General features: G+C 41.6%; 1 protein-coding gene across 6 annotated transcripts in view; it reads right to left on the reverse strand.

Annotated features, from left to right (window-relative positions):
* The window catches only part of SRPK2 (SRSF protein kinase 2), a 245,556-nt gene that overhangs the window by 72,984 nt on the left and 149,067 nt on the right, over positions 1-23,505 (reverse strand). For all 6 annotated transcript variants that reach the window (XM_064575399.1, XM_045864863.3, XM_045864862.3 and 3 more), the window contains one exon: positions 5,621-5,772. In XM_064575399.1, coding sequence (XP_064431469.1) covers positions 5,621-5,772 — 152 coding nt within the window. The remainder of the gene's footprint in view (positions 1-5,620; positions 5,773-23,505) is intronic.

Genomic DNA, 23,505 nt, shown 5'->3' on the forward strand with positions numbered 1-23,505 from the left:
AGTGAGGCAGCCAGCACCCCAGGGGGCTGCACAAAGGGGACCAGCAGGAAAGCACACACGGGAACAAGCCCGGGAGGAGAATGAAGGAACAAGGACAGGACAGAAGAAAATAAAATTCACATTTCTTAAGCACCTTCTACGTACCAAGCAGTATGGCACATACTTCGTGTATCTGTCACATTTTCATCCTTACAAAATCTTAGGTGGTATGATGTGGTTGTATATTATGTTACACAGAGAGACGATATTCTATCACAGATGAAGAAGCTGACGCCTGGAGGGAAAGGAGCTTGTCCAGGGAAAGGGACAGAGAACTAGGAAGCCGGATTTTGAATCCAACACTCTCAGACACCAAAGTCCACAGTCCTCCTGGGTTTGGTGGGAGAACAAGAAGTAAGATGAGTGGGAACAAGCTGGCTATGAAGAAAGAAAATGCACAGCCAAGCAGAAAGGAGCAATGAAGAATGCTTTAGCAATATTAGAACTTTAAATAGTGACCTTTGTGCTCAAGTGGCTGAGGTTTCCTATGTTTCCAACGGGGAAAGACTTGTAAAGAGATAAAAAGGAAGGCTGGTTGGTCATGAATGATGCAGGAGGGCAGACACCCAGATGCTTACCACTGTTCTTGTGGGGTGCTGAGATTCCAGGTGACTCTGCAACTCCGCACCCAATGTTACCTGTTTCCTAAGGTGAACGAATATTTCTTTTGTGAAGAAATAAAACAGGTAGTATGTTTTGTTGTTGATGTTTTACTTTACTTTGAATACTAAGAAGTGGTTGGTAGGGCAGAGGTTCTCTGGGAATGAAGTCAAAGAAAACAGAAGGGACAGAAGACAGACAAGACAGCTCCCCAGACTAAGTAAAACCCACCCTAACTGCAAAAGCCATCCCTCCCCTTCCCCCTGCCCGACGGTTCAGTCCACAGTCATTAGACAGGGTGGGGCAACAAAGGATATCTGAGTACAGGCTAGGTAAGGGCAGAGGGGAGAGATGCCCTTCACCGCCGAGACAGCGACTGGTGATTCATCACGTACAAGGAAATTAATCAAATAATTAAATGTAGTGAGGATAAGGAGAGCCTAGCCTCTTACTGTCAAAGAAAGAAAGAAACCCAGAAATAAGGAAAGGGAGAAAACTGGGCTGAATCCCCTGGCAGTAGAGTGCAATTAGAGATATCTCATTAAATTCACATATTTTAATATATACATAAGCATAAACATAGGATACATATAAACATAAAAGGTGTGTGCACCCCAGCCCTACGCTGAGAGAGCTACAAGCACGGACACCCCAACAACGGCAACCACATCCCACGCCCAGATCTTGTTTTCAAAATCCTGCCCTAAAGGAGTGGACTCCAGGGCTCAGGTAGGGAAAATACAAGCCTGGAACAGTTTACCTTACTTGAAAGTAAGAAAGTGTTCCAAGAATGACAATGACATCTTTTTTTTTTTTTTTTAAAGATTTTATTTATTTATTTGACAGAGAGAGACATAGCGAGAGAGGGAACACAAGCAAGGGGAGCGGGAGAGGGAGAAGCAGGCTCCCCACTGGGCAGGGAGGCCCATGCGGGACTCGATCCCAGGACCCTGGGATCATGACCTGAGCCGAAGGCAGACGCTCAACGACTGAGCCACCCAGGCGCCCAAAGATTTTATTTATTTATTCATAAGAGACAGAGAGAGAAAGGCAGAGGGAGAAGCAGGCTCCCCGCAGAGCAGGGAGCCCAATGTGGGACTCGATCCCAGGACCCTGGGATCGTGACCTGAGCCGAAGGCAGACGCTTAAAGACTGAGCCACCCAGGCGCCCCATGACAAGGACATCTTGAAAGGACAGAGAATCAACCTGAAGGAACTCCTAATGGCCAAATGTGGGATAAGCCACGCATCCAAACAAGTAAGGAGAGGAACTGATTAGAACTCATGGAATAGGGAAACCCATGAATGAGTCCATGTGAGATAGCGAGAAAGACAGACAAGATAGGGAGATGGATGGAAGGGGTGGGGGGGAGACAGGAAGAGAAAGAAAGGAGAGAGAGAGAGAAGGAAATACATTCGTTGACAAGAGGATACTTAGAGTCTCAAAGAAGTAACTCTCAAAATATTTATTTATTACCAGGGGGAAAAGAGTAACTTCACAGTACAGATTACCTGGCAGACACCATCCTGAACAAAGTGACAGACATCAACGGCAACAGTGTAAACCCAAACCGTGCACTACCTGATCAAATAACGTGCTAAGACAACACTTCCCACAGAGCAACACTTGATTTTTTGTTTAAAGATTTTATTCATTTCCTCGACAGAGAGAGCTAGAGTAACACAAGCAGGGGGAGCAGCAGAGGCAGAGGGAGAAGCAGGCTCCCCAGTGAGCAGGGAGCCCGCCGCCCGATCCCAGAACCTGGGATCATGACCCAAGCTGAAGGCAGACGCCTAACCAACTGAAGCCACCCAGGCGCCCCACAACACTTTTTTGATATTCCAAATTAAGACGCATGGGAGAGCACCTGGCTGGCTTAGTCAGTAGAACATACAGAACATGCCTCTTATTCTCAGGGTTATGAGCTGGAGCCCCACCTTGGGTATAGAGATTACTTAAAAAAAAACAAAACGAAATCTACAAAATAAACAGTTTACCAAATTAAGAAACATTATACAAAATAATTGGCCTACAATCTTCAAAAATGTCAGTCATGAAAGCCAAGAAAAGACTAAGGAACTGTTCCAGATTAAAGAAACAAGTATTAACAAAGAAAAAAAAAACAAGCCCAACAAGTCATTTGCCCCCCAACATGGCAAACCAAGACTTATAGTTTCAACCTACCGCAGGAATGTGACCTTTTAAAAGTCAACCAGAAGTTAACTGATAAGCACAAGTGAGGTAATCTGCATGATAAAAAAAACCTGCTCTCTCTCTACCCCCTCAAAGGAAGATGGCATGAAATAATCCTCTTCTGCTAGTAACTCTGAACCTCACCCTCTTTCCCAGAGAAAGCTCTCATTTTTCACAACTCCGAAAAGCATCTCCACTTGCTGGATACAGATGTTGTCTGATTCATGAAATGCTTAATAAAGCCAATTAGATCTTCAAATCTACTCACTTGAATTTTGTTTTTTAACACAAGAAAACAAAACATAATTCTGAGAAGGACTGGTTTCATATAAAGGACAATATTGGCAACTGGCAAAACCTGAATGGAGTCTGAGGAATGAATGGCAGAACTATTACAATGTTAACTTCTTGATCTTGATGGCTGCATTGTACTTACAAAGAAGAATGTACCTGATTGTGGGCAAAATACACTAAATAACTCAGGGATGAATAAGCAACATGGTGAAAACTTAAAACTCTATTCATGGCTGGAGAGTGAGGGTGGGGCACAGTTCTTGTCCCAGACATTCCCAATCAGTTCCACAGACTCTCTGAATGCATTTACGTTGGTTACCTTAGACAAATGGTTTTGATCTATATACAAAATTCACAGAGTAAGGCACCTGTTATGTGTAATGCTGACTAGAAGCACAGGTTACTTACCAAAGTCAGGAATGAGAGAGAGAGAGAAACTTCTATCTCTCACATGCTTTAGGGAGGCTGACTTAAATACTCTTTAAGATGTTTAGAGTTCAGTAAATGTTACCTAAAATCAGCCCTGACTGTGAAATCTTCCATTCACAGCCCTGTATTTCAGTCTGAGGTGTCCACTGTGCAGATCTACAGAGATGGTAAAGGGATAAATAAGAGTACTGGTTACATCTCTGACCCACATCCTTAAGAGCCAGATATGAGGCAAAGGATGCTCATTCTAGCATGGTGGGGCCCATGTGCTAAAAAGAAGTGTTCCTACACAACCAACCTAATGCTTTGGCCCAAGCAGTAAAATCGAAAGACAACTGTCCACATCTCCTTTTCAAACAACTTCATTTCTGAACCAAGAAATGCAGAGTAAGAGGGAGGATATAAAATTTCTTCTTTCCACCTTTCCACAGACTCTGTTATATTCCATATTAGATGGCAAAGTCACTCCTCATAAAAATGCTGAAGATCTACTTCCTTTTTCTAAAGAAAACACAGATTCCATGTGTAGAAACCCATATCAGGTTAGAGTGGAAGATCAGTTCTTGAACTTTTACAGCAGAACATAATTTTCTCTTCCTCTTAATAGGTAACTAAAAAGTACAATGTTCCATAACCAATACACGAATGGCCTGCAATCACTAATAAGTTCATACAAGGCACTACAGAGCGAGAGATTCATTAATGCTCTATGGCCTGAACAGGCATCCATCTTCTGCTATCTATTATTATTCTGTACAGAATCTGATTTATATTTAACTTAATCTGTAGCAAATCGGTATTTCATCAAATGTTCAGAAGCTCAAACTAGCAGAGTGTGATAATTTTCTATTAGAGTGAAACTCCAGATGAGTAAGTTAAGTAAAAAGAGGAGTCAAACGGACACAGCAACTTCCCTTTCTCCTGCATTCTCAGAGACCAGTCTACACAACGTATACAGTCTGGATCACATTGTTCTCAATATTTATCATACAACATGCTTGCCTTTTAGGAGTATAACTCTATGTTCTTGATCTTTAGGAAGCATCAATACAGGAACACTTCACTTGAGTAATTTTTTTAAAGACTTTGTCAGAGAGAGAGAGAGAGAGAGAACACAAGCAGGGGGAGCGGCAGAGGGAGAGGCCTCAGCAGGGAGCCTGATGCAGGGCTGATCCCAGGACCCTGGGATCATGACCTGAGCCGAAGGCAGATGCTTAACGACTGAGCCACCCAGGCATCCTTCACTTAAGTAATTTCTGTGTCTTATGCGAAATCACAGCTAAAAACATAATCCACTATGTCACACAATGACAGAACCCACAGAATGTCTTTTTCGTTGAGCACAATGCCAGGAAAAAGTCTGTTTCTGTAAACAAATGAGCAGGCTTTCTTTCCACGGACAATGAATACTATGTAATTCAATGCTCTACAGAGAAAGGGCTGGTTCCTTGTTAGTCTCAGCAGCCTGAAAACTAAAAAGTCAAATGTCTCGCACAACAGTTAAATTGGCTCCCCTCAGGAGCCTGGTAACTTCAAGTCTCTGTGCTCTTCTTAAATGGCTTATTATGGTTTTTTTTTTTTTTAATATTTTATTTATTTATTTATTTGACAGAGAGAGACACAGCAAGAGAGGGAACAGAAGCAGGGGGAGTGGGAGAGGGAGAAGCAGGCTTCCCGCCGAGCAGGGAGCCCGATGCGGGGCTCGATCCCAGGACCCTGGGACCATGACCTGAGCCGAAGGCAGCCGCTTAACTGACTGAGCCACCCAGGTGCCCCTGGCTTATTATGTTTTTATCTTTAATGGTTGTTTAATACTATCTTTAATTCTATTGGTAGATTTAAATCCTCTAGAAAGTACTCAGAGTATGTATGTACATCTGTATATATTTTCCATCTCTTATTGTTTTCCTTCTGACATCTCTTACATTTTTGGGTATCATTCTACATTTAATGACCTGGAAATTAAAAACAATACTGACACCAAGAGGTTAATTTAATAAAGACCAAGCAATCTGCCTCACTCACTCCCCCTCACAAAGCCCTGCCGCCCAGCAAGTGTATCACCTTTGCAGTAGTCAGCAGGGTCCTCCTGCTCCTCATCGTCGGATCCTAGGATCTCCTCCTCGGGCTCTGGGGGTGTGGGGTCTGGCAGAGGCGGTGGCGGAGGCGGCGGCGGTGGCGGAGGAACTAAGGGAGCTTTCTGCTGAGGCTCCGGCCTGCAACAGTGGAAGGAAAATTCCTGTTTACTTAGAAGTCAATCTTGCATTATGGACACACGTAAGAGTTTCTTAATGCAAGAAAAAAATAAAGCTTGTCACACACTAAGAAGAAATGTTGATTAATGTCACTTTGTCATTTTAGCTGAATTCAAGTAATGCTTCAACATACAGGTCAGGAGGAAAAATTATACTTTGCAGACACATTTTCATTCAGAGATTCAGTATTTCTTAAGTCCTGACAATATTATGAAATATAGTGAAAAAGAAAGAGTATTCACCCTGCCCCCATGATACACAGCCTTATTAGTTAGAACACATCCCACAAATATTATAAAAAGGCAGATGAAAGCAGCCCTGAATTTAAAAAAGGACTTATTTTCCATTTTTTTTAATTAAATTCCATAGAAATAGTTAAGAATGTGGTTAGGTTTCCTGGATGACTTCTAAAAGCTAATATATGCTGTAGCTGATGTACAGTTATTTTCATTAAGGAATTCAGTTATCTATCAACCTCTGGAAATTAAAGAGAACACCCACTGTCAAACACAGATACAGTCCATACATTAATGCCAGGTTTGCAAAATGGTCATTTCTAATTGTCACGTAAAGGCTCAATGATGATTAAGTATGCTCTTTTACAAAAGATAAGAAAGCCTGTAATGCAAAAAAAAATTTTTTTAAGCTTGAGAGATTACAGATATAACCCTTCTTTCAAGTACCCAGAAACTCAAGAGCATACTGAATACATTTGCTTAAATAAGTAAAGCATTCATAACGCAATTCTATAAAATCAAGCTTTCACTTACTATAAAATTTAACTGCTATTTCTAACCACGTCCTTCTGGGGAAACTTGAACCTAAGGTCACAATGTAGGCACTAGAAGCACATCTCTCCCTTAAACTACAAGCTGCCCTAGCAATGGGACCACCACCGCTCTCCCTGAGGGGGCCAGCACTGTGTGTGGGTAGGAAATGGGGAGGTACAGATACCCTGCGGAAGGTATCTCCATGTTCCCCAGAGAAAGCTTCAGTAAGTGAGCAGGGGTTCTCCAGTCTGGGGAGCAAGGGGGATCCCACAAGCACTAATGTGGTAGACAAGTGCTCTTGTCTCTGGCCTGCCCAGTATTCATGCTCCCCTCCTCCAAGCAGCCTTTGAGACGCCGCTACCCTCTGCACAACGGAAGGCCGGTTCCAGATCCGCTCTTCCCGGTGGTACAGCCGAGGGCACAGACAGCCAGAGCTCACTTGAGAGCCCTGGTGCCTTCAGGTCAGCAGTCACAGGGGACACGTTCATCTGCTAGTATGAGGCAGGGCCAGCAGAGCTGCCCTGTCCGCTGCCCCCTTCTAAGCCGGACCTCTAAGATCCCCCAAATAGCCCTTACTATATTGCCTTTAGCCTAAGTTAGTTACAGTTCATTTATGAGGTTCGCCCCCGCAAAACTCAAACTGCCACAAGCAACTAAGGGGGGCAGGGGTGAAAGGCAGCAGAAAGGCCAGCAGTTGTGAGGAACTGGGGGGTGGGAGGTCCTTAAAGGCAAACACCGGCAAGTAGGACTACCTTTGGCAGAACGAAAGCTTCTGTGCTAAAAATGACTTGTACTGATTTCTACTTGCTAGAATTTATGAAGACTCAAAGTTACAGCCCTCTGGGTGACAAACACTAGGAGCGTGCTGGTGGTCACATTCTGAGTTAACCACTGCTCATGATGGAGCACTGGAAGAGTCACAACCAAACACCCACATCACTGCTCCAAATACGTCCAAAATATATCCAACACGGGGCGCCTGGGTGGCTCAGTCGTTGAGCGTCTGCCTTCGGCTCAGGTCATGGTCCCAGGGTCCTGGGATCGAGCCCCACATCAGGCTCCCTGCTCGGCGGGAAGCCTGCTTCTCCCTCTCCCACTCCCCCTGCTTGTGTTCCCTCTCTCGCGGTATCTCTGTCAAATAAATAAATAAAATCTTTAAATAAATAAATAAATAAATAAATAAATGCCCCCCCCCAACAAAACAAAACAAAAAAACCAAAATACATCCAACAGACCTTATGCAAGTGTGATCATTTTTCTAGCATCCTCGCAAATGCTCCTTCTCTAACATAGTGCTCTTCCTGCAAGTTGAATGGTCCCAGACAAAAGACAGGTCCGAGGAAGGGGAGGCAGGAGAGGACTACACCATCTCAGGGCTTCTCCAGAAGAAAGGGAAGGTTAGCAAGATGAATGGGCTACGCGACCCATTCACTCTTCAGGGCTGTGTGCAGAACCTACGCAGCCGACAAATCTGCTCCATCAGAAATGCTTTGAAAGTTAGCTATTTCTTCCTTAGAAATTTTATATGAATAAGCGAGGAGATTCTCCAAATTTAAAAGAAAACGTGTTCTATTCCCTATAGAAACTATGGAACAAGTAAGGAACAGAACAGAGCTGGAGGATCTTGTTCTACCAGTGGCAGGCCCCACGGTGCTCTGCACTTCTGACAGTTGGCCAGGTAATTCGCTGTAGCCGGGGATGTTTTGTCCTCTGTAGGATGTTACCAGCAGCCCTGGCCTCAAGCCACTAATGTCAGTGACATCCCATCCCCCACCCCCAGCTGTGACCATCAAAACTCCCCTGGGGACAAAGTCAAGCCCATTTGAGATCCACTGCTCTCACGGTATTTTCTGTATTTAGCTTCATTTCTATGGAGTAGATTGTATTTGTGAGAAGAGAAAAATTCTAATTTTCATGGGCCCATTTTCTCTCATTTGAGAGGTTCAAATAACTTCATCACAATGTGTTTCTTTTAATCATTCCTTACCCATTTGGTGAGATGCCCACATTGCTTAACAAAATCTCAGACCCTCTGGTCTCAATGAACAGGCACCTCCCATCCCCCCCATGAGGACCACATTGAACAGGCAGGCAGAAAGCTCCCCCAGAGCCAGTCAGTTCTCTCACGTTAAAGGGATGAGTCGGGTACCTTGAAGTATAAAGGAATGTTGATGTAATATTTCAACTGGCTATCATATCAAAGCATCTAGGACTATGTTGTCTAATCAGTAGCCGCTGGCCACATGCGGGTTCTTGAAACATGACTAATCCAAACCAAGATAAGTGTAAAAATACATACTGGATTTCCAAGATTTCATACAGAAAATGTAAAATATTGTATTAATAATTTTATATTTATCACATGTTAAAACAATAATGCCTGGGATATAATGAACTATATTATTAAAATTAAACTCATTTGATTCTTTTTACTTTTTTTTAATATGGCTACTAGAACACTTTGAATTACAAATGAGGATCACATGATATTTCTTCAGGACAGCACTACTCTAGACCCTTCAGAGCACCAACACCAGAGGACAGATTCCCGGTCACCCAATGACTGTGGATTTTTCTTTTCTTTCCTTTTTTAAGATTTTATTTATTTATTTGAGAGAGAGAGAGAGAGAAAAAAAAACGAGTATGAGGAGGAGCAGAGGGAGAAACAGGCTCCCTGCTCCACAGGGAGCCCGACATGGGGCTCCATCCCAGGACGCTGGGATCATGACCTGAGCGAAAGGCAGACGCTCAACTGACGGAGCCACCCAGGCACCCTGTGATTTTTTTTGCCTCACATCAATTATCACCAACTATTAAATCACTCATCACAGTAAGGCTCAGAACAATGTTAGAGGCCCAATCATGATTCTGTTTCATCCCATCCATCCTTGTTACTGCCTCCACACAGGAGAAACACAAGTAAATTTGCCTTAGGGCAGCTGTATGGACCAAGCCACACCATCTTTAAGGCTGCCTTCTTCACAGTGGTTTCTCGTGGCTTCTACAGTATTACAAAGCCTGGTTAAATCTCAACTATTTAACAGATCCAGAGGTAGCAGCTGGTATCACCAAATACATACTCATGAAATACATCAACAGATTTTTTTTAAAAATCTTTTCATCAGTCCCGATGAAAACCATCAAGAAGTTATTTCATATAATTACTAGAAGCAGGGGCACCTGGGTGGCTCAGTCGTTATGCACCTGCCTTGACAAAAAAACCCTGACAATAAAAAGACAAACCAACTTAAAAACAGGAAGATTAGAACAGACATTTTCCAAAGATGACCTGTAAATGACCAATAAGCACATGAAAAGATGCTCAACATCACTAGTTGTTTGGGAAATGAAAATCAAAACCACAATGAGATACGCTTCATACCCAATAGGATGGGTATAATTCAAAAATAAACAAACAAACAAAACAGACAATAACAAGTATTGTGGAGCCTGAAGAAATTAGAACGCTGAATTTGCAGCACGAGTGTTACATGGCCCAGCTGCTTTGTAGTCTGGCAGTTCCTAAAAAGGTTGAATTTAGAGTTATCATAAACCCAACAATTCCACTTCCAGGTATATACCAAAAGAAATGAAAACACATGTCCCCAACACAGTCTTGTGCAAAAATATTCATAGCAGCATTATTCATAATAGACAAAAAATGTGCACTGACTGGGCGCCTGGGTGGCTCAGTTGGTTAAGCGACTGCCTTCGGCTCAGGTCATGATCCGGGAGTCCCGGGATCGAGTCCCACATCGGGCTCCCTGCTCAGCAGGGGGTCTGCTTCTCCCTCTGCCCTCTTCCCTCTCGTGCTCTCTGTCTCTCATTCTCTCTCAAATAAATAAATAAAATCTTTAAAAAAAAAAATGTGCACTGACTGATAAATGAATAAAATAAAATGTGGTAATATTATTAAGCAGTAAAAAGAAATGAAGTACTGACATGCTACCACATGGGTGACCCCGAAAACATTATCCTAAACGAAAAATACCAGCCATCAAAGATCATGGTATAGGATTCCATTTGACATAAACATGTCCAGACCAGGGAAATGTATAGAGAAGAGAGTAAATTAGTGGTTGCTGAAGGCTGGCTGTAGGGGAAAGAGAAAAGGAAGGGGAATGGGGATTAACTGTTAACAGGTATGGAACAGCTTCAAAAAGCTGTTTAAAAAAAAAAAAAAGCAAAAGCATACACACACACACACACACACACAACTATATCTTTTAATGTCTATTTTAGAAAATATACGCCTACAAGAAAAATTAGAGGGCGCCTGGGTGGCTCAGTTGGTTAAGCAACTGCCTTCGGCTCAGGTCATGATCCTGGAGTCCCGGGATCGAATCCCACGTCGGGCTCCCTGCTCAGCAGGAAGTCTGCTTCTCTCTCTGACCCTCCCCCCTCTCATGCTCTCTCTCTATCTCATTCTCTCTCTCAAATAAATAAATAAAATCTTAAAAAAAAAAAATTAGAAATACCTACATTTAGATTTAGAAAATCTGTACACATGGTCTCCTTAACAACTGCCCAGCCACATTTACAATGAAAAGTAGTATGTAGTTCTGTAAACTAATTTATTTATTTATTTTTTTAAAGATTTTATTTATTCATTTGACAGAGAGACACAGAGAGAGAGGGAACACAAGCGGGGAAGCGGGAGAAGGAGAAGCAGGCTTCCCACAGAGCAGGGAGCCCCATGTGGGGCTCGATCCCAGGACCCTGGGATCATGACCCGAGCCGAAGGCAGACGCTTAACCGACTGAGCCACTCAGGCGCCCCTCTGTAAACTAATTTAAAGAACATGTTCTCATATAACATAAACAAGGCACCCCCCCCCCAGCGACTAGAATAAAAAATTTAGAAACAAAATTCCAACTCATCATCTATATTTTTCACAAAGAATTATATTCATTTTTCCCTACAAAGGACACCTAAATATTCTCACCACTCCAAATAGGATGATCAAAAAATGCAGTTTAAAAACAAACTATTTTCCTTAAGTATTATAATACTAAGATGATTTTACCATGTTTATCTACTGCATATTGTATTTTTCATGTACATTTGCTCTGCCCCACAAGGGAGGAAAAGTGAACCCTAGCAAAATGTCCACGTCATAGGCCCCACATTGTCATGGCAACCGGATGGGAGTCCCGACTTCCTTCTAGCTGCTATTTCTTTTGAGCAGAGAAAAGGACAAGTAAACTTCACATTTGGCAGAAAAAGAAGTCCTTTCCTTTATTATCAATCTAAATGGCAACTGGCACTAATTTTAAGAAAATAATTCATTCACTTTAACCAAAATATTAAAAAAATGTTCAAAATGAACTTCTCCTAGAACATTCATATAAAGCCAAATTTTGTTTTCTTTCCCCCCTATGTCCACCACCTGATCTAAAACTCACTCCTTCCCTCCCTCCCTCCAAGTCTCTCATTCTTGATGGTAAACAGCCAGAGAAATATGCAATCTGCCATTTCTGCTTAAGGACAGAACTAATCAATACATACTTTCTCTCAAAAGTTTATCCAAAAAGCCTTGCTGTAACACTGGGTAAACACAGCTAATGAAAAAAAACCCGTAACAATTTCATGTGTAAGTCTTCCCTAATGAAAAAACTTCCAAACTTCGTGTAAATCAAACCTGAATGTTAAGTGCCTGCTGTGGTAGGCCAACTTCTAAAACTGAGCCCCAGTGACCCTCACCCTTGCAGAAATCCCTATTGCTCTGAATGTGGGTAGATCCTGTGAATAAGACACCACTCTTAAGATATTATGTTACATGGCAACTGGGCAGCTATGCTGGGTGGGCTTGACCTAATTACATGAGCCTTTTAAAAGGAGAGGGCTTTCTGTGGCTGGTCACAGAAGTCAAAGAGTCGTACTCCAGCTGGCCAAGAAGAAAGCAAACAACCATGCTGTGAACTACCCACCGGGGCCACAGAGCAAGGAATTTCTAGCGACCTCTGGGAGTGAGCACAGTGCCCAGCCAACAGCTAGAAGGACTAACAAGGAATTCAATGCAAGGAAATGAGTTCTGCCAATGACCAATGATCCTGGAAGAGTGCTCTGAGCCCCAACAGAGAACCGCAGTCTTGGCCAACAGCTTGATTTCAGTCCAGTGAGAATCCAGCCATGCTGTGCAGCCCTAATTTCTGACCTACAGAACTATGAGCTACTAAATGGGTATTGTTTTAGGCTGCTAAGTGTGTGGTAATTTGTTACACAGCAATAGAAAATGAATACAGCTGCCAAGTAAGTTCTTAGTAAGTAATAGAGCAGTTCATGTTAATTTATCAGATTTTGGCCTCAACAGTGAGGTCTGGGTTTTTTTAAATAATTAAAATGGCCAGAGGAATTAAGAAGCTGGGTATTCAAGAATGGAAGCCAAATTCTTTTTTGGGCATAGGCAGGTAAAAAACAAATAAAAACAAAAAAAGCAAAAAACGTATGCTCCAAATTCTAACAGAAACAATCATAAAGACATTTAGACTTATTTTCTAAGACTACATTGTTTTCTAGAATATGGAACACAGCCACCTAAAAGTTGGTGAAGAAGTAAATAGACCTGCCTCCCAACTTATTAACATCTTAGACAAGAAAGGAGTTAACAGTTCGATCACCCAACAACATATATCAGGGCTACATACTTCTTGAGTTACTGGTACTGTGAATATTTTATAAAACATTAGTGGGACCTGGGAGAAATATTACTACTGAAATGGAGAAAGAAAGACTGGCAGAAAAGTTTAAGCCAGAGTTCAGAGGCATGTAAAAAGACATCCACCGATCCCACAAATAGAAGAGTGCTACCACATCCCAGCAAAGGTTTCCCAGGAGCCCAGCACTGACGGATGCACAGTTTAGCAAGGAGAGGTGAAATGCATGTCAACATGAATACATGAACACAAACAATGCTCTCCAGGTATTCTCATGGAGGGGGAAATGGCAGAAACATCTACATGCTGGGAGTGATCTTAAGAGACTGAACAGAACAAAGCGTGGAGGGTGAGGGTAGCAGACAGGTGGAGGCCCAAGGCCCAGGACACAAGGTGACCAGAAGCAAAAAGGCCTAAAAGAGCCTTTGCAGTGGCATGGCTGGAGACAGGCAAGAGGTTCTGCCGTAATCAGCTCACAGAGGAATGACCCACAGCATGTTCTAAGGAGCCTGGGCTCTACCCTTACAGCAAGTAGGAGCCATTGAAATGTAAGAGATTTGCTTTCTGACAAGAACATACGGAACTGGTATGTGTGGAATGGGTAGAGAAGAGAGGATAAAAACATGAACTCAGAACTTGGTAATTTAATTGCTGGAGGTGGGTCTTTGCCTCCTAAATTTCTGGTAGTAAGATAGCATTACCATTAATTTGGGTAGAGAACAGAGCCAGGAGGAGGAGGAAGGGCTTCCAGAGAAAACTTCCTTTCCTTTTAGTTCATCTCAGTTTGAGAGGCATATGGGACACCCAGCAGTGTAGGAATACAGTTGATTGCTTGGTATATAAAATCTCCAGCTAAAAAAATAAAGGTTTGGGCTATAAATAGAAGTAGAGGTCATAAGCAAGCAGCTGGTAGCTACAGCCTTTTCCAAAGCACGTGAGAATGCCAAGGAGAAATGATGAATGAAAGGGCCCAGGGCAGAGCCTAGTTCAGAGGACAAGCTTATGAAGGCACCAGCTTAAAATCCACAGCAATGACCCATATTATAATTACCAATATAGATCCATATATTTTACATACAGATTTCAAAGAATATGCATGTAGAAAAACCTCATGTAAGCCTACCTTTTACATTAGGATGACCTATACACTAAAAAAGAAAAAGAAAAAAGAACCAGCAAACCTAGGACCCGTATGTGCTTCTATCTAAAAGCTCTGTCTGTAGGCAATAAAGTCAGATGGTTACAGGATAAATTGCTACAAATAAAGAACTGTTCACTGAGACCTATATGTTGATGAAACTTACTATAACCACTCATGATTGCCTCATTGCTATTCAGTAAATAATGCAACATGTACCACTTTGGACAAGGCTTCTGCAAGCCTCTACCTGCAAGTTTTAAATCTAAAATCAACTGTAATTATACAATTCAATAGCCACTAGCCAAATTAATTGAAACTGAATAAAATTTAAAATTCAGTTCTTAATCACTCTAGCCTCATTTCAAGCACTCAATAGCCACATACAACAGATGGCTATGGTATTAGGCAGTGCAAATCCAGAACATTTCCATCACCACAGAAAGTTCTATTGGACAACACTGCTATAGGCAATATTCTAACAGCATGAACTACTTTCAGCATATCATTATTTTTAATAAATAAATAATATCAACTAAAAGAATTTGGAGTATTTTTCTATTCAGCCCACTACTAGAATTTTAAAAAATAAGCTGTAAAATTACAAACATGGAGTGTATATTCATTTTAAATTTGACAGATGATTCCAGTGTCTGAATACCCTTTGGCTCAGCACACCTCCTTAACTGGAATTCATCTTACTGATACAGTCTCAATATCTGCAAACAGCAATATATTAGAACCCAAATGTGCATCAAGAGAGGACTTATTAATAACGCCTGATAGACAGATTATGGCACACATACAACACAACTCTGCCAGAAAGAATGAGATAAATGAGATTAAGAAAAGTCCATCCACAAGAGCATCTAACAGAATAAAGTACTTAGGAATAAATTTAACAAAATGATGTCAAAACTTCTACAGTAAAAACTAAAACACATTATTGAAAGAATTTAAAGAAGACCTAAATAAACAGAAAGACATCCCATATTCATGGACTGGAGATTTAATACTGTTAAGATGACAATATGCCCCAAAATGATCTACACATTCAATTCAATCACTAGCAAAATAATAGCTAACTTATTTGCAGAAATTGACAAGCCATTCCTAAAATTCATATGGAAACGCAAGGGCCGAGAATAGCCAAAACAATCTCGAAAAAGAACAAAAATTGGAAGACTCACACTTCTTTATTTCAAAACTCATTACAAAGGTACAGTAATCAAGACAGCGTGGTACGGACATAAGGATGGACATAGAGATCAATGGGAATTGAGGGTCCAGAAATAAACCATCATATTCCAGTCAACGGATCTTTCAACAAGGGTAGTCTTTTGAACAAGGGTAGTCCCAACAAAGTGATGGGACAACCGAATATCCATGTGGAAAATAAAGGTAGACTCCTAACTCATGTCATACAAAAAAAATAACTCATAATAGGTCAAAGACCTAGATGTTAAGATCTAAAACTATATAAATCTCTAGAAATTCATCATCCACCATTAGAAAAATGAATATCAAAACCACAATGAGATACCACTTCACAACTACTAGGATAATAATCACAAATCAATAATAATCAACAGGACAGATAATAGCATGTGATGGCAAGGATGTGCTGACATTGACCCTCATACACCGCTTAGGAGAAACGAAAATGGTGCAGCCATTTTGAAAACATTTGAAAAACTGGAGGCAATTTCTCAAAATGTTGAAGAGAGTTACCATATGACCCAGCAATTCCACTATTAGGTATATAACAACAAAGAGAAACTAAAACATATGTCAAAACAATAACTTGTAAATAAATGTTCAGTGCATCATTACTCTTAATAGCCAAAAGGAACAACAACCCATATGTCCGTTAACAGCAATAAAACAATCAAAAGGAATGAAGTACTTATAGAGGCTACAACGTGGATTATTTTTGAAAACATTATGGTAAATCAAAGAAGCCAGTCACTAGAGATCATGGTGACTGATTCCATTTCTACATAATTTCCAGAATAGACAGAAGATCAACAGCTACTTATGGGGATGGGAGGAAATGGGGATGACTACTCAAGTGTAAGAGTTTCTTTTGAGGGTGATGAAAATGTTCTAAAATTAAGTGGTTGGTGATGGGTTGCCAAACTCTTAAGTGTACTGGAAAACCTTTGAATTGTACATCTTAAATGGGTAAATTTTATAGTAGGTGAATTCTCTCTCAACAAAGGCATTACACAAAAATAATGAGGCAGTTCTCTGTATACTAATAGGGAGGATATGCCACTGATAAACACAAAGGTGCAGAGCATTTGTATAAGGCAAGCACCATGTGTTTTACAGAGTCAAGAAGCATGTGCCTCGTGTTAATACCTCTGGATGGAGCAACAAGAGACTAACAGTGATGGCTCTCTGCAGGGAAATGAACTCAATGACTGCTGATCAGGGAAAGGAACTAACTTTTCCAAAATTCCTTATCCTCCTTTCATACTTTTTCAATTTGGTACCATGGCATGCCTACTGAAATAAAGTATTAACTTATAAAGACAGGAAAGGAAAATAAGGAAAGAGAAACTAGATGCTGGGAAAGTAGTTCACACCTATGACACCCCATTCCCTCCAGTTCACCAAGGGAGAATTAACTAAAGAATTCTAATTTAGAACCAGAGAGTTAGGATAAAGGTCAAAGTCCAAATGCCATGCAGCTTTCCGGTAGAAAGGCTGTGGTCAGGCTTGAATACTAGTTCTATCACTTAAAAATCCACAAGAACTCAAGCCAGTGACAAGTTCTCTGGGCCTCGAAGGAAAGTCAGAGTGTGGTGATAACTGAAAGAGGTGATACATAAATCAGCTGGGATGGTGACTGTGCATGTGGTGGTAGGCAGTCTATAAAAGTGCATCCTCCCCTCCCTACCCACTGACTGTGTGGTGACAGTGAACCCGTGTCCTCCAGGCTCCAGTTGTGACTAAGACGTATACCCTGATGCATCTCCCGTAACACTGTTAGCGGGTCTCTGGCCCTCTCTGTTCATCTGTGACTGTCCTAATGCAAAGGGCAGAATCAGTCCCACCTCTTAACCCCTCTGCTTCTAAACCCTTGTATTTCATAGTCAAGATTAGTTAAGAAAATTAGGAAAGTTTCACCAGGATCTCTGTTGTTAATGATCACATATTTCTACAAGACAATAAGACAGAGAAAGGGGCTGTAGTGCTGTTATAATCATCTTTGAAGAGAATGATGTCCAACATGAATTTTTAAAATTTAACGAGTAAGCAAATTGCTTAATAAATCTTCTCCATTAACACATGACTTACTCTAACTAGGTCTTTTTTGACAAGTACAAAGGTAAGCCCAGTCCTCGAAGACCTTGTGAGCTAGGTAGGGTTCCACACAATGGGCTTTACATACTAGTTTCCACACATATCAAAACTGTTCCCATATTAAAAATGATTATCCCTCAGAGGGGAAAAAATTCACAATTGCTGGCACAGAATTTTGATTACCTGAAGATTTATTGGTCCTCTCCAATACATTCTGCCTCTCTGAAACTTCATAGTTTCATTCATCCATTTTCTTAAATTTTAAATAAACAGCTTTATTTCTAAAGGCAGTTTTTTTTTTTTTTTGAAGGCAGTTGTTTCAATTAGCTCTAATACCAACCTTACTGTAGGAATTGTATATACAGTTCTTCAAAGATGTCAAAGCACATAAATATTATTCTTGTAGCAGTGGCCATTCTCAGAGACTGGTGGATACCTGAAGAAGCCATCAGAAAAACAATTTCCAAGGAAACAAGAGATTCTGCAAGCACCAAATCCAATCCCAGGGGGAGAGGCTCCAGAATAAAGTGAGAGTAGGTTAGGATTCCAACTAAGTGACCAAGGACAGGCTCTTGGATGATGTAAGACCAGAAGAAGTGGAACCAAGCACCCAGGACCAGCCAGTGAGATGGACTTGGGATCCCATATCTCGTACTTCTTCAGATTAGTGTGGAAGGGCAAGTCCTCCCTAAGAATTTGTGATCTCATGCTTCCCCGCACCCAGAGTTAGCATCTAAATTTATCATCATACCTGCCCCGTCCTGGAAACCTCCCAAGCCAAGAAATATGGAGTGCTTCTGGGTCATTGTCATCGCAGGACTCCTAAGAAGTAAAAACAAATCATCTTGGGAGCAATGTACCCTCAATTAGGGCTCCTTGGGATTCTCAGTGATTAAGACTGTGGAAATGTAATTTAACAATTTTTTTTCCAAATCATCACTTAAACAAGGAAACAACATCCTATGAGCAAGCCAAAAGAAATAATCAACAAAAAGAGATTTCAAACACTAGCGTTGTGGTATATAGAATATAAAATAAGCTGTCCATAATGTCGATAGAAACAAAGGAAATAAAGCATGAGCAGAAAAAAATAAGACTTAAAATTCGTTGAACTGATTAGACTACAAGTAGACTGGGAGATGGATCTGAAGAAATCACCTAGCATAGATCACAGGAAAGATAAAGAGACTGAAAATATGAAAGAAAGGTTAGGACCTGGAGTAGAGGGTGAGAAGGTCTAACTTATCTAATATTTGGGTTGCAAAAAAAGGGAGAAAATGGAGAAGAGTCACTATTAGAAGAAATAATAGCTGAGAACTCTCCAGAACTGATAAAAAACATAACTTCTCAGATTCAGAAAGCACATAGTACGCCAGATAAAAAGAAAACCCCAATAGAGTAAAACTGAGGAACCCCAAAGCAAAGAGAAAAAAGTAGGGAAAACAGCCAGATTTCCCACACAGAACGACAATCACACTGTCACCAGACCTCTCAAAAGAAAGAATGCCAATTTGTCAAACAACAGTAGTGTGAGATCACTGAAGTGTTAGAAGCCAGCAAATGCATTTTCAGTTGTATAACTGGCTAAAGAAAAAAAAATACATAAGCACACCCACTGGGATGAGTCCTCTCTGGTACTGATACCCACTTACGGCATGCAGACTCCTCCAATCAGAGTGTGACACATGGAGACAAGGCCCAGGAAGCTGCATGTTTGGTAAGAACCGCACTCCCCCGCCCCCCAACCCCTTCCCCAGACTCTGATGCACGTGGTTCAAGGTCCGCACTTTAAGAAACACCACTGCATGCACATGTCACCACCATAAATATTACATACAAGTCTTTTGTTCTAATTTTCTGCATTACTTTAATGACCCTTTAAACAAGAAAAATCATGTTCATGTGCACTTTGGATATAGGTGTCAAGTAAATCCTTAGACAAATAATGTGCCAGTTTCATGTTCTCCAAAAGATGATGGCAGAAAAGATAAACTGTGGCTAAACAACGGAATAACTACTCAGCAATAAGAAGACAATCAACAATAAGTACAAAAACACGAACCCAAAAGCATGTGCTAAGCGAGAAAAGTGCCAAGTGAGAAAGTCAAACACCAATGACTACACAGCACATGACCCCATTTTAAAAAAAGGCAAAACTACGGCGATGGAAAGCAGATCAATGACTGCCAGGGACTGCGGGTGGTGCTGGCTGCAAAAGGGCACAGGAAACGATTGGTGGCGATGCGCATTACCTCATGATTGTGATTCTGATGACACCATGTATGTGTACAATGGTCACAACTCACTGAATTGTACGCCTCAAACTGGGACATGTTTCCTTTATGTAAATTATACATTAATAAAGCTACCTGAAAAAAAAAAAAAGACCATCATTGCTGCCATTGAGTTCTCCCCTGTGAAATGCTCTTAACACAAGCTCCCGTCATACTCCAGCTGGTTACGGTCCAGGGCTCTTCACTACCAAGTATAAAACAGTGCAAACGCCTAGGTCACTGACATGAGGACACACAGCACTCAGTCCTGACCTTCGCCGCCTAGTGTGAGACGCCGCGCTACCTCGCGAGGGCAGTACTTTACAGGGGAGAAAACCAAAGCTCCAGAGCTGAACACAGGACGAGTCTTACCTAAGGTGGAACAGAAATTCAAAACATACAGTGGTGCTAAGACTAGCAGCCATGGGGGGAAATACTACAAATGACTCTCGCGCGCATTCGCAGACAACACAGTCCCATTTCAGTGTGAGTTTATCAAGTAACTGAAGACTATCCTGAAAAACATCAAGCTCCCAGCTCTGACAGGGCAGGGACTAAAGTACTCTACCAGTCTGAGCATCTCACCAACTCAAATCAAACAGAACGCAGAGACTGGGATATTCTCTCCCTTCCCTGTGTCATAAATTTTGTGATTCTACCCCACAGTTCCAAGTTCTGCTTGATTTCCCGAGTACTGAGAAGGTACCCCATTTATGTATTCAAGAAATATTTACTGAACTCTATTTTATTGCTAAAATGAGTAAAACATGTATCTCCATTCATGGAACTAGGAGACTAACAGATTATATCAGACAGGTATAAAAGTAACATAAAACAAGGCATACACTGGTTTGAAAAGATTATTTCCTTAATTAACTCACAACGTATTCAAGCAATACAGTTTCCAATACTGTTAATAAGGTCCAGGGGATACAATGACAAGAAGAAAATACACAGAAAGGCAACAATGTTTTCTCTGGCCAGTTAAGTCCCAAGGAATGCTTAAGAGAAAGGAGTGAGGGTGCCTGGGTGGCTCAGTTGGTTAAGCAACTGCCTTTGGCTCAGGTCATGATCCTGGAGTCCCTGGATGAGTCCCGCATCGGGCTTCCTGCTCAGCAGGGAGTCTGCTTCTCCCTCTGGCCCTCCCCCCTCTCATGTGCTCTCTCTCATTCTCTCTCTCTCAAATAAATAAATAAAATCTTTAAAAAAAAAAAAAAAGGAGAAAGGTGTGACAACTGAGGCTCCCCTATGAGGAAGAACAAGTGGTAGCAAGGGAAAGGATTTTCCTTCCTTCCTTTCCTTCTTTCCTTTCTTTCTTTCAAGATTTTATTTATTTATTCATGAGAGACAGAGGCAGAGGCAGAGGGAGAAGCAGGCTCCCTGCAGAGCCGAGGGCGGACAATTAACCCATTGAGGCACCCAGGAGCCCGGAAAGGATTTTCAGGGTAGGGAACTGCATGAATGAGCACAGGTACGGCAGCAGGAAAGGGCCTGTTCAGTTTTGCTGACACATAAGGGACCCACAGGAGAATATTGGCAGAAATTCTATAAAGAAAGGTTAGGACCAGATTTTGACACCCTTGAATGAAGAATGTGGAATTTATTTCTGGTAAGATATAAATGCCATGCAATATTTAATCTACTTTTATTTTAGAAGCTATAACAATAGTTCTTAAAGAGGACTATAGACCAAAATCACAGGAAGTTTTTCCAAAAAACCAAAGCCCAGAACCAGGAGACTGTGACTCAGTAGGTCTGGAATGTGTCCTGGACACGAGTCACTAGGAGACTGGTACACACTCACGGTTAGGAATCACTGCTGTAAGGAGTCACCGCCGCCTCTACCAGATGTCTACCAGCAATGCACTCAAGTGTGCCTATGATTCAAACACAGCTGACCCCTGAACACTGTGACAGGGACAGCACCAACCTCCAGGCAGTCAAAAATCTGCATGTAATTTCTGACTCCCCAAACACTTAACTGCTGCTGACCAGATGCCTTCCTTATAAACAGTCGATTAACACATATTTTGTATGTTATATACATCATACATTGTATTCTTACAAGAAAGAAAGCTGGGACAAAAATACTAATAAAATTGTAAGGAACACACACTTACAGTACTGTACTTACAAAGAAAAAAATCCGCGCAAATGGACCTGTGCAGTTCAAACCCATGTCGTTCAAGGGTCAACTACACAGGCAAACAAATATGAATAGACATAAGCAAAGAATGGCTGATACAAATAAAAATTTCTAATCCTCCAAAAGACTTCAGGAAATGGACCTCCCCTTTAATGAATGCATATTTCTTAAAATTTACTACCCTAATCACCCACTTCAAGTAAAAGCAATTCCATTAAAATATAAATAATTATATCCTTATGTATGAGTTCCATCTCAGAAAACCATAGCTAAAGAATGTCTAACTTATTTATTTTTTTAAAGATTTTATTTCTTTATTTGAGAGAAAGAGAGTTAAGTGAGAGAGAGCACAAGCAGGGGGAGCGGCAGGCAGAGGGACAAGCAGGCTCCTGCTGAGCAGGGAGACCGATGCGGGGCTCCATCCCAGGACCCTGAGATCATGACCTGAGGCGAAGGCAGACGCTTAACCAACTGAGCCACCCAGGCACCCCAAGAATGTCTAATTTAAACATGACTAACAGCATACATTTTTCTTCTATCTTTCCAATAAAAAAAAAACAAGAAAACCCACAAGAACAAAGATAATCGAAAAGTAAAAATTGAGGAACAAGAAAGTCAACAATGTTTTCTGAAAACAAAGTGAATGGAGGAGATAACCAGCAGGAGGAACACAGCAACTACAACCAAGTCACTGCATAAACAGACGCTGGCCAGAAACTGGTCCACCCTGGAACCACAGAGCCTCGGCACTGCGGCCAGGTTTGCCAGGAGGTGGGGGCGGGGGAGGGGCAGCTGGACTAAGCCCTGGCCCCCTCTCCACACACCCTCTCACCCTCAGAGGAGCCAGATTACAACTGTTCCTGAGGCGAAGACTAGACGTTTTGGAGACGCGAGGCACAGAGGACACAGTGAGGTACTGGGATAAGCAGCAGTTTTGATGACGAACAGTGAGAATCTCAGACTCCTTACTCCACCCTGCTCCCAAAACACAAGCCCAGCTCCACCCTCTTCCCCTGGGCAGGAGTCTAGAGAATTCTTTACTGGAGAAACTGAAGAGCCCCACCCAGGCCAGAGCCATATACAATTACAAGAGAATTTTTTTTCCATCCTTCTCTTAATGCTTTTTCTAGGACATGTAAAAGGATTTACATATCACCCACTGGATTCTCCCCGATGAAGGTCAATTAGCTCTTCTACCCAAGTTCCCTTCAGGCTTTCCAGTGCTGGGTGGTCGATCACTCTTTACTAGGTATGCCGTTATGGTAGATGACCAAGGACAAGAGCTATGCCTTACTGCCTACTTACCTCGCACAGATGCCTACTAAGATAGACATGAAATAATATATGCTGAGTGAAAAATCCAAATTGAAAAGGTGTATACCTGCTACTTTCTAAATCA

This window comes from Mirounga angustirostris, unplaced genomic scaffold (assembly GCF_029215605.1).
Source record: "Mirounga angustirostris isolate CCGP_5_RB_7025 unplaced genomic scaffold, mMirAng1.0.hap1 SCAF_12, whole genome shotgun sequence".
In the NCBI taxonomy this organism is placed as follows: Eukaryota; Metazoa; Chordata; class Mammalia; order Carnivora; family Phocidae; genus Mirounga; species Mirounga angustirostris.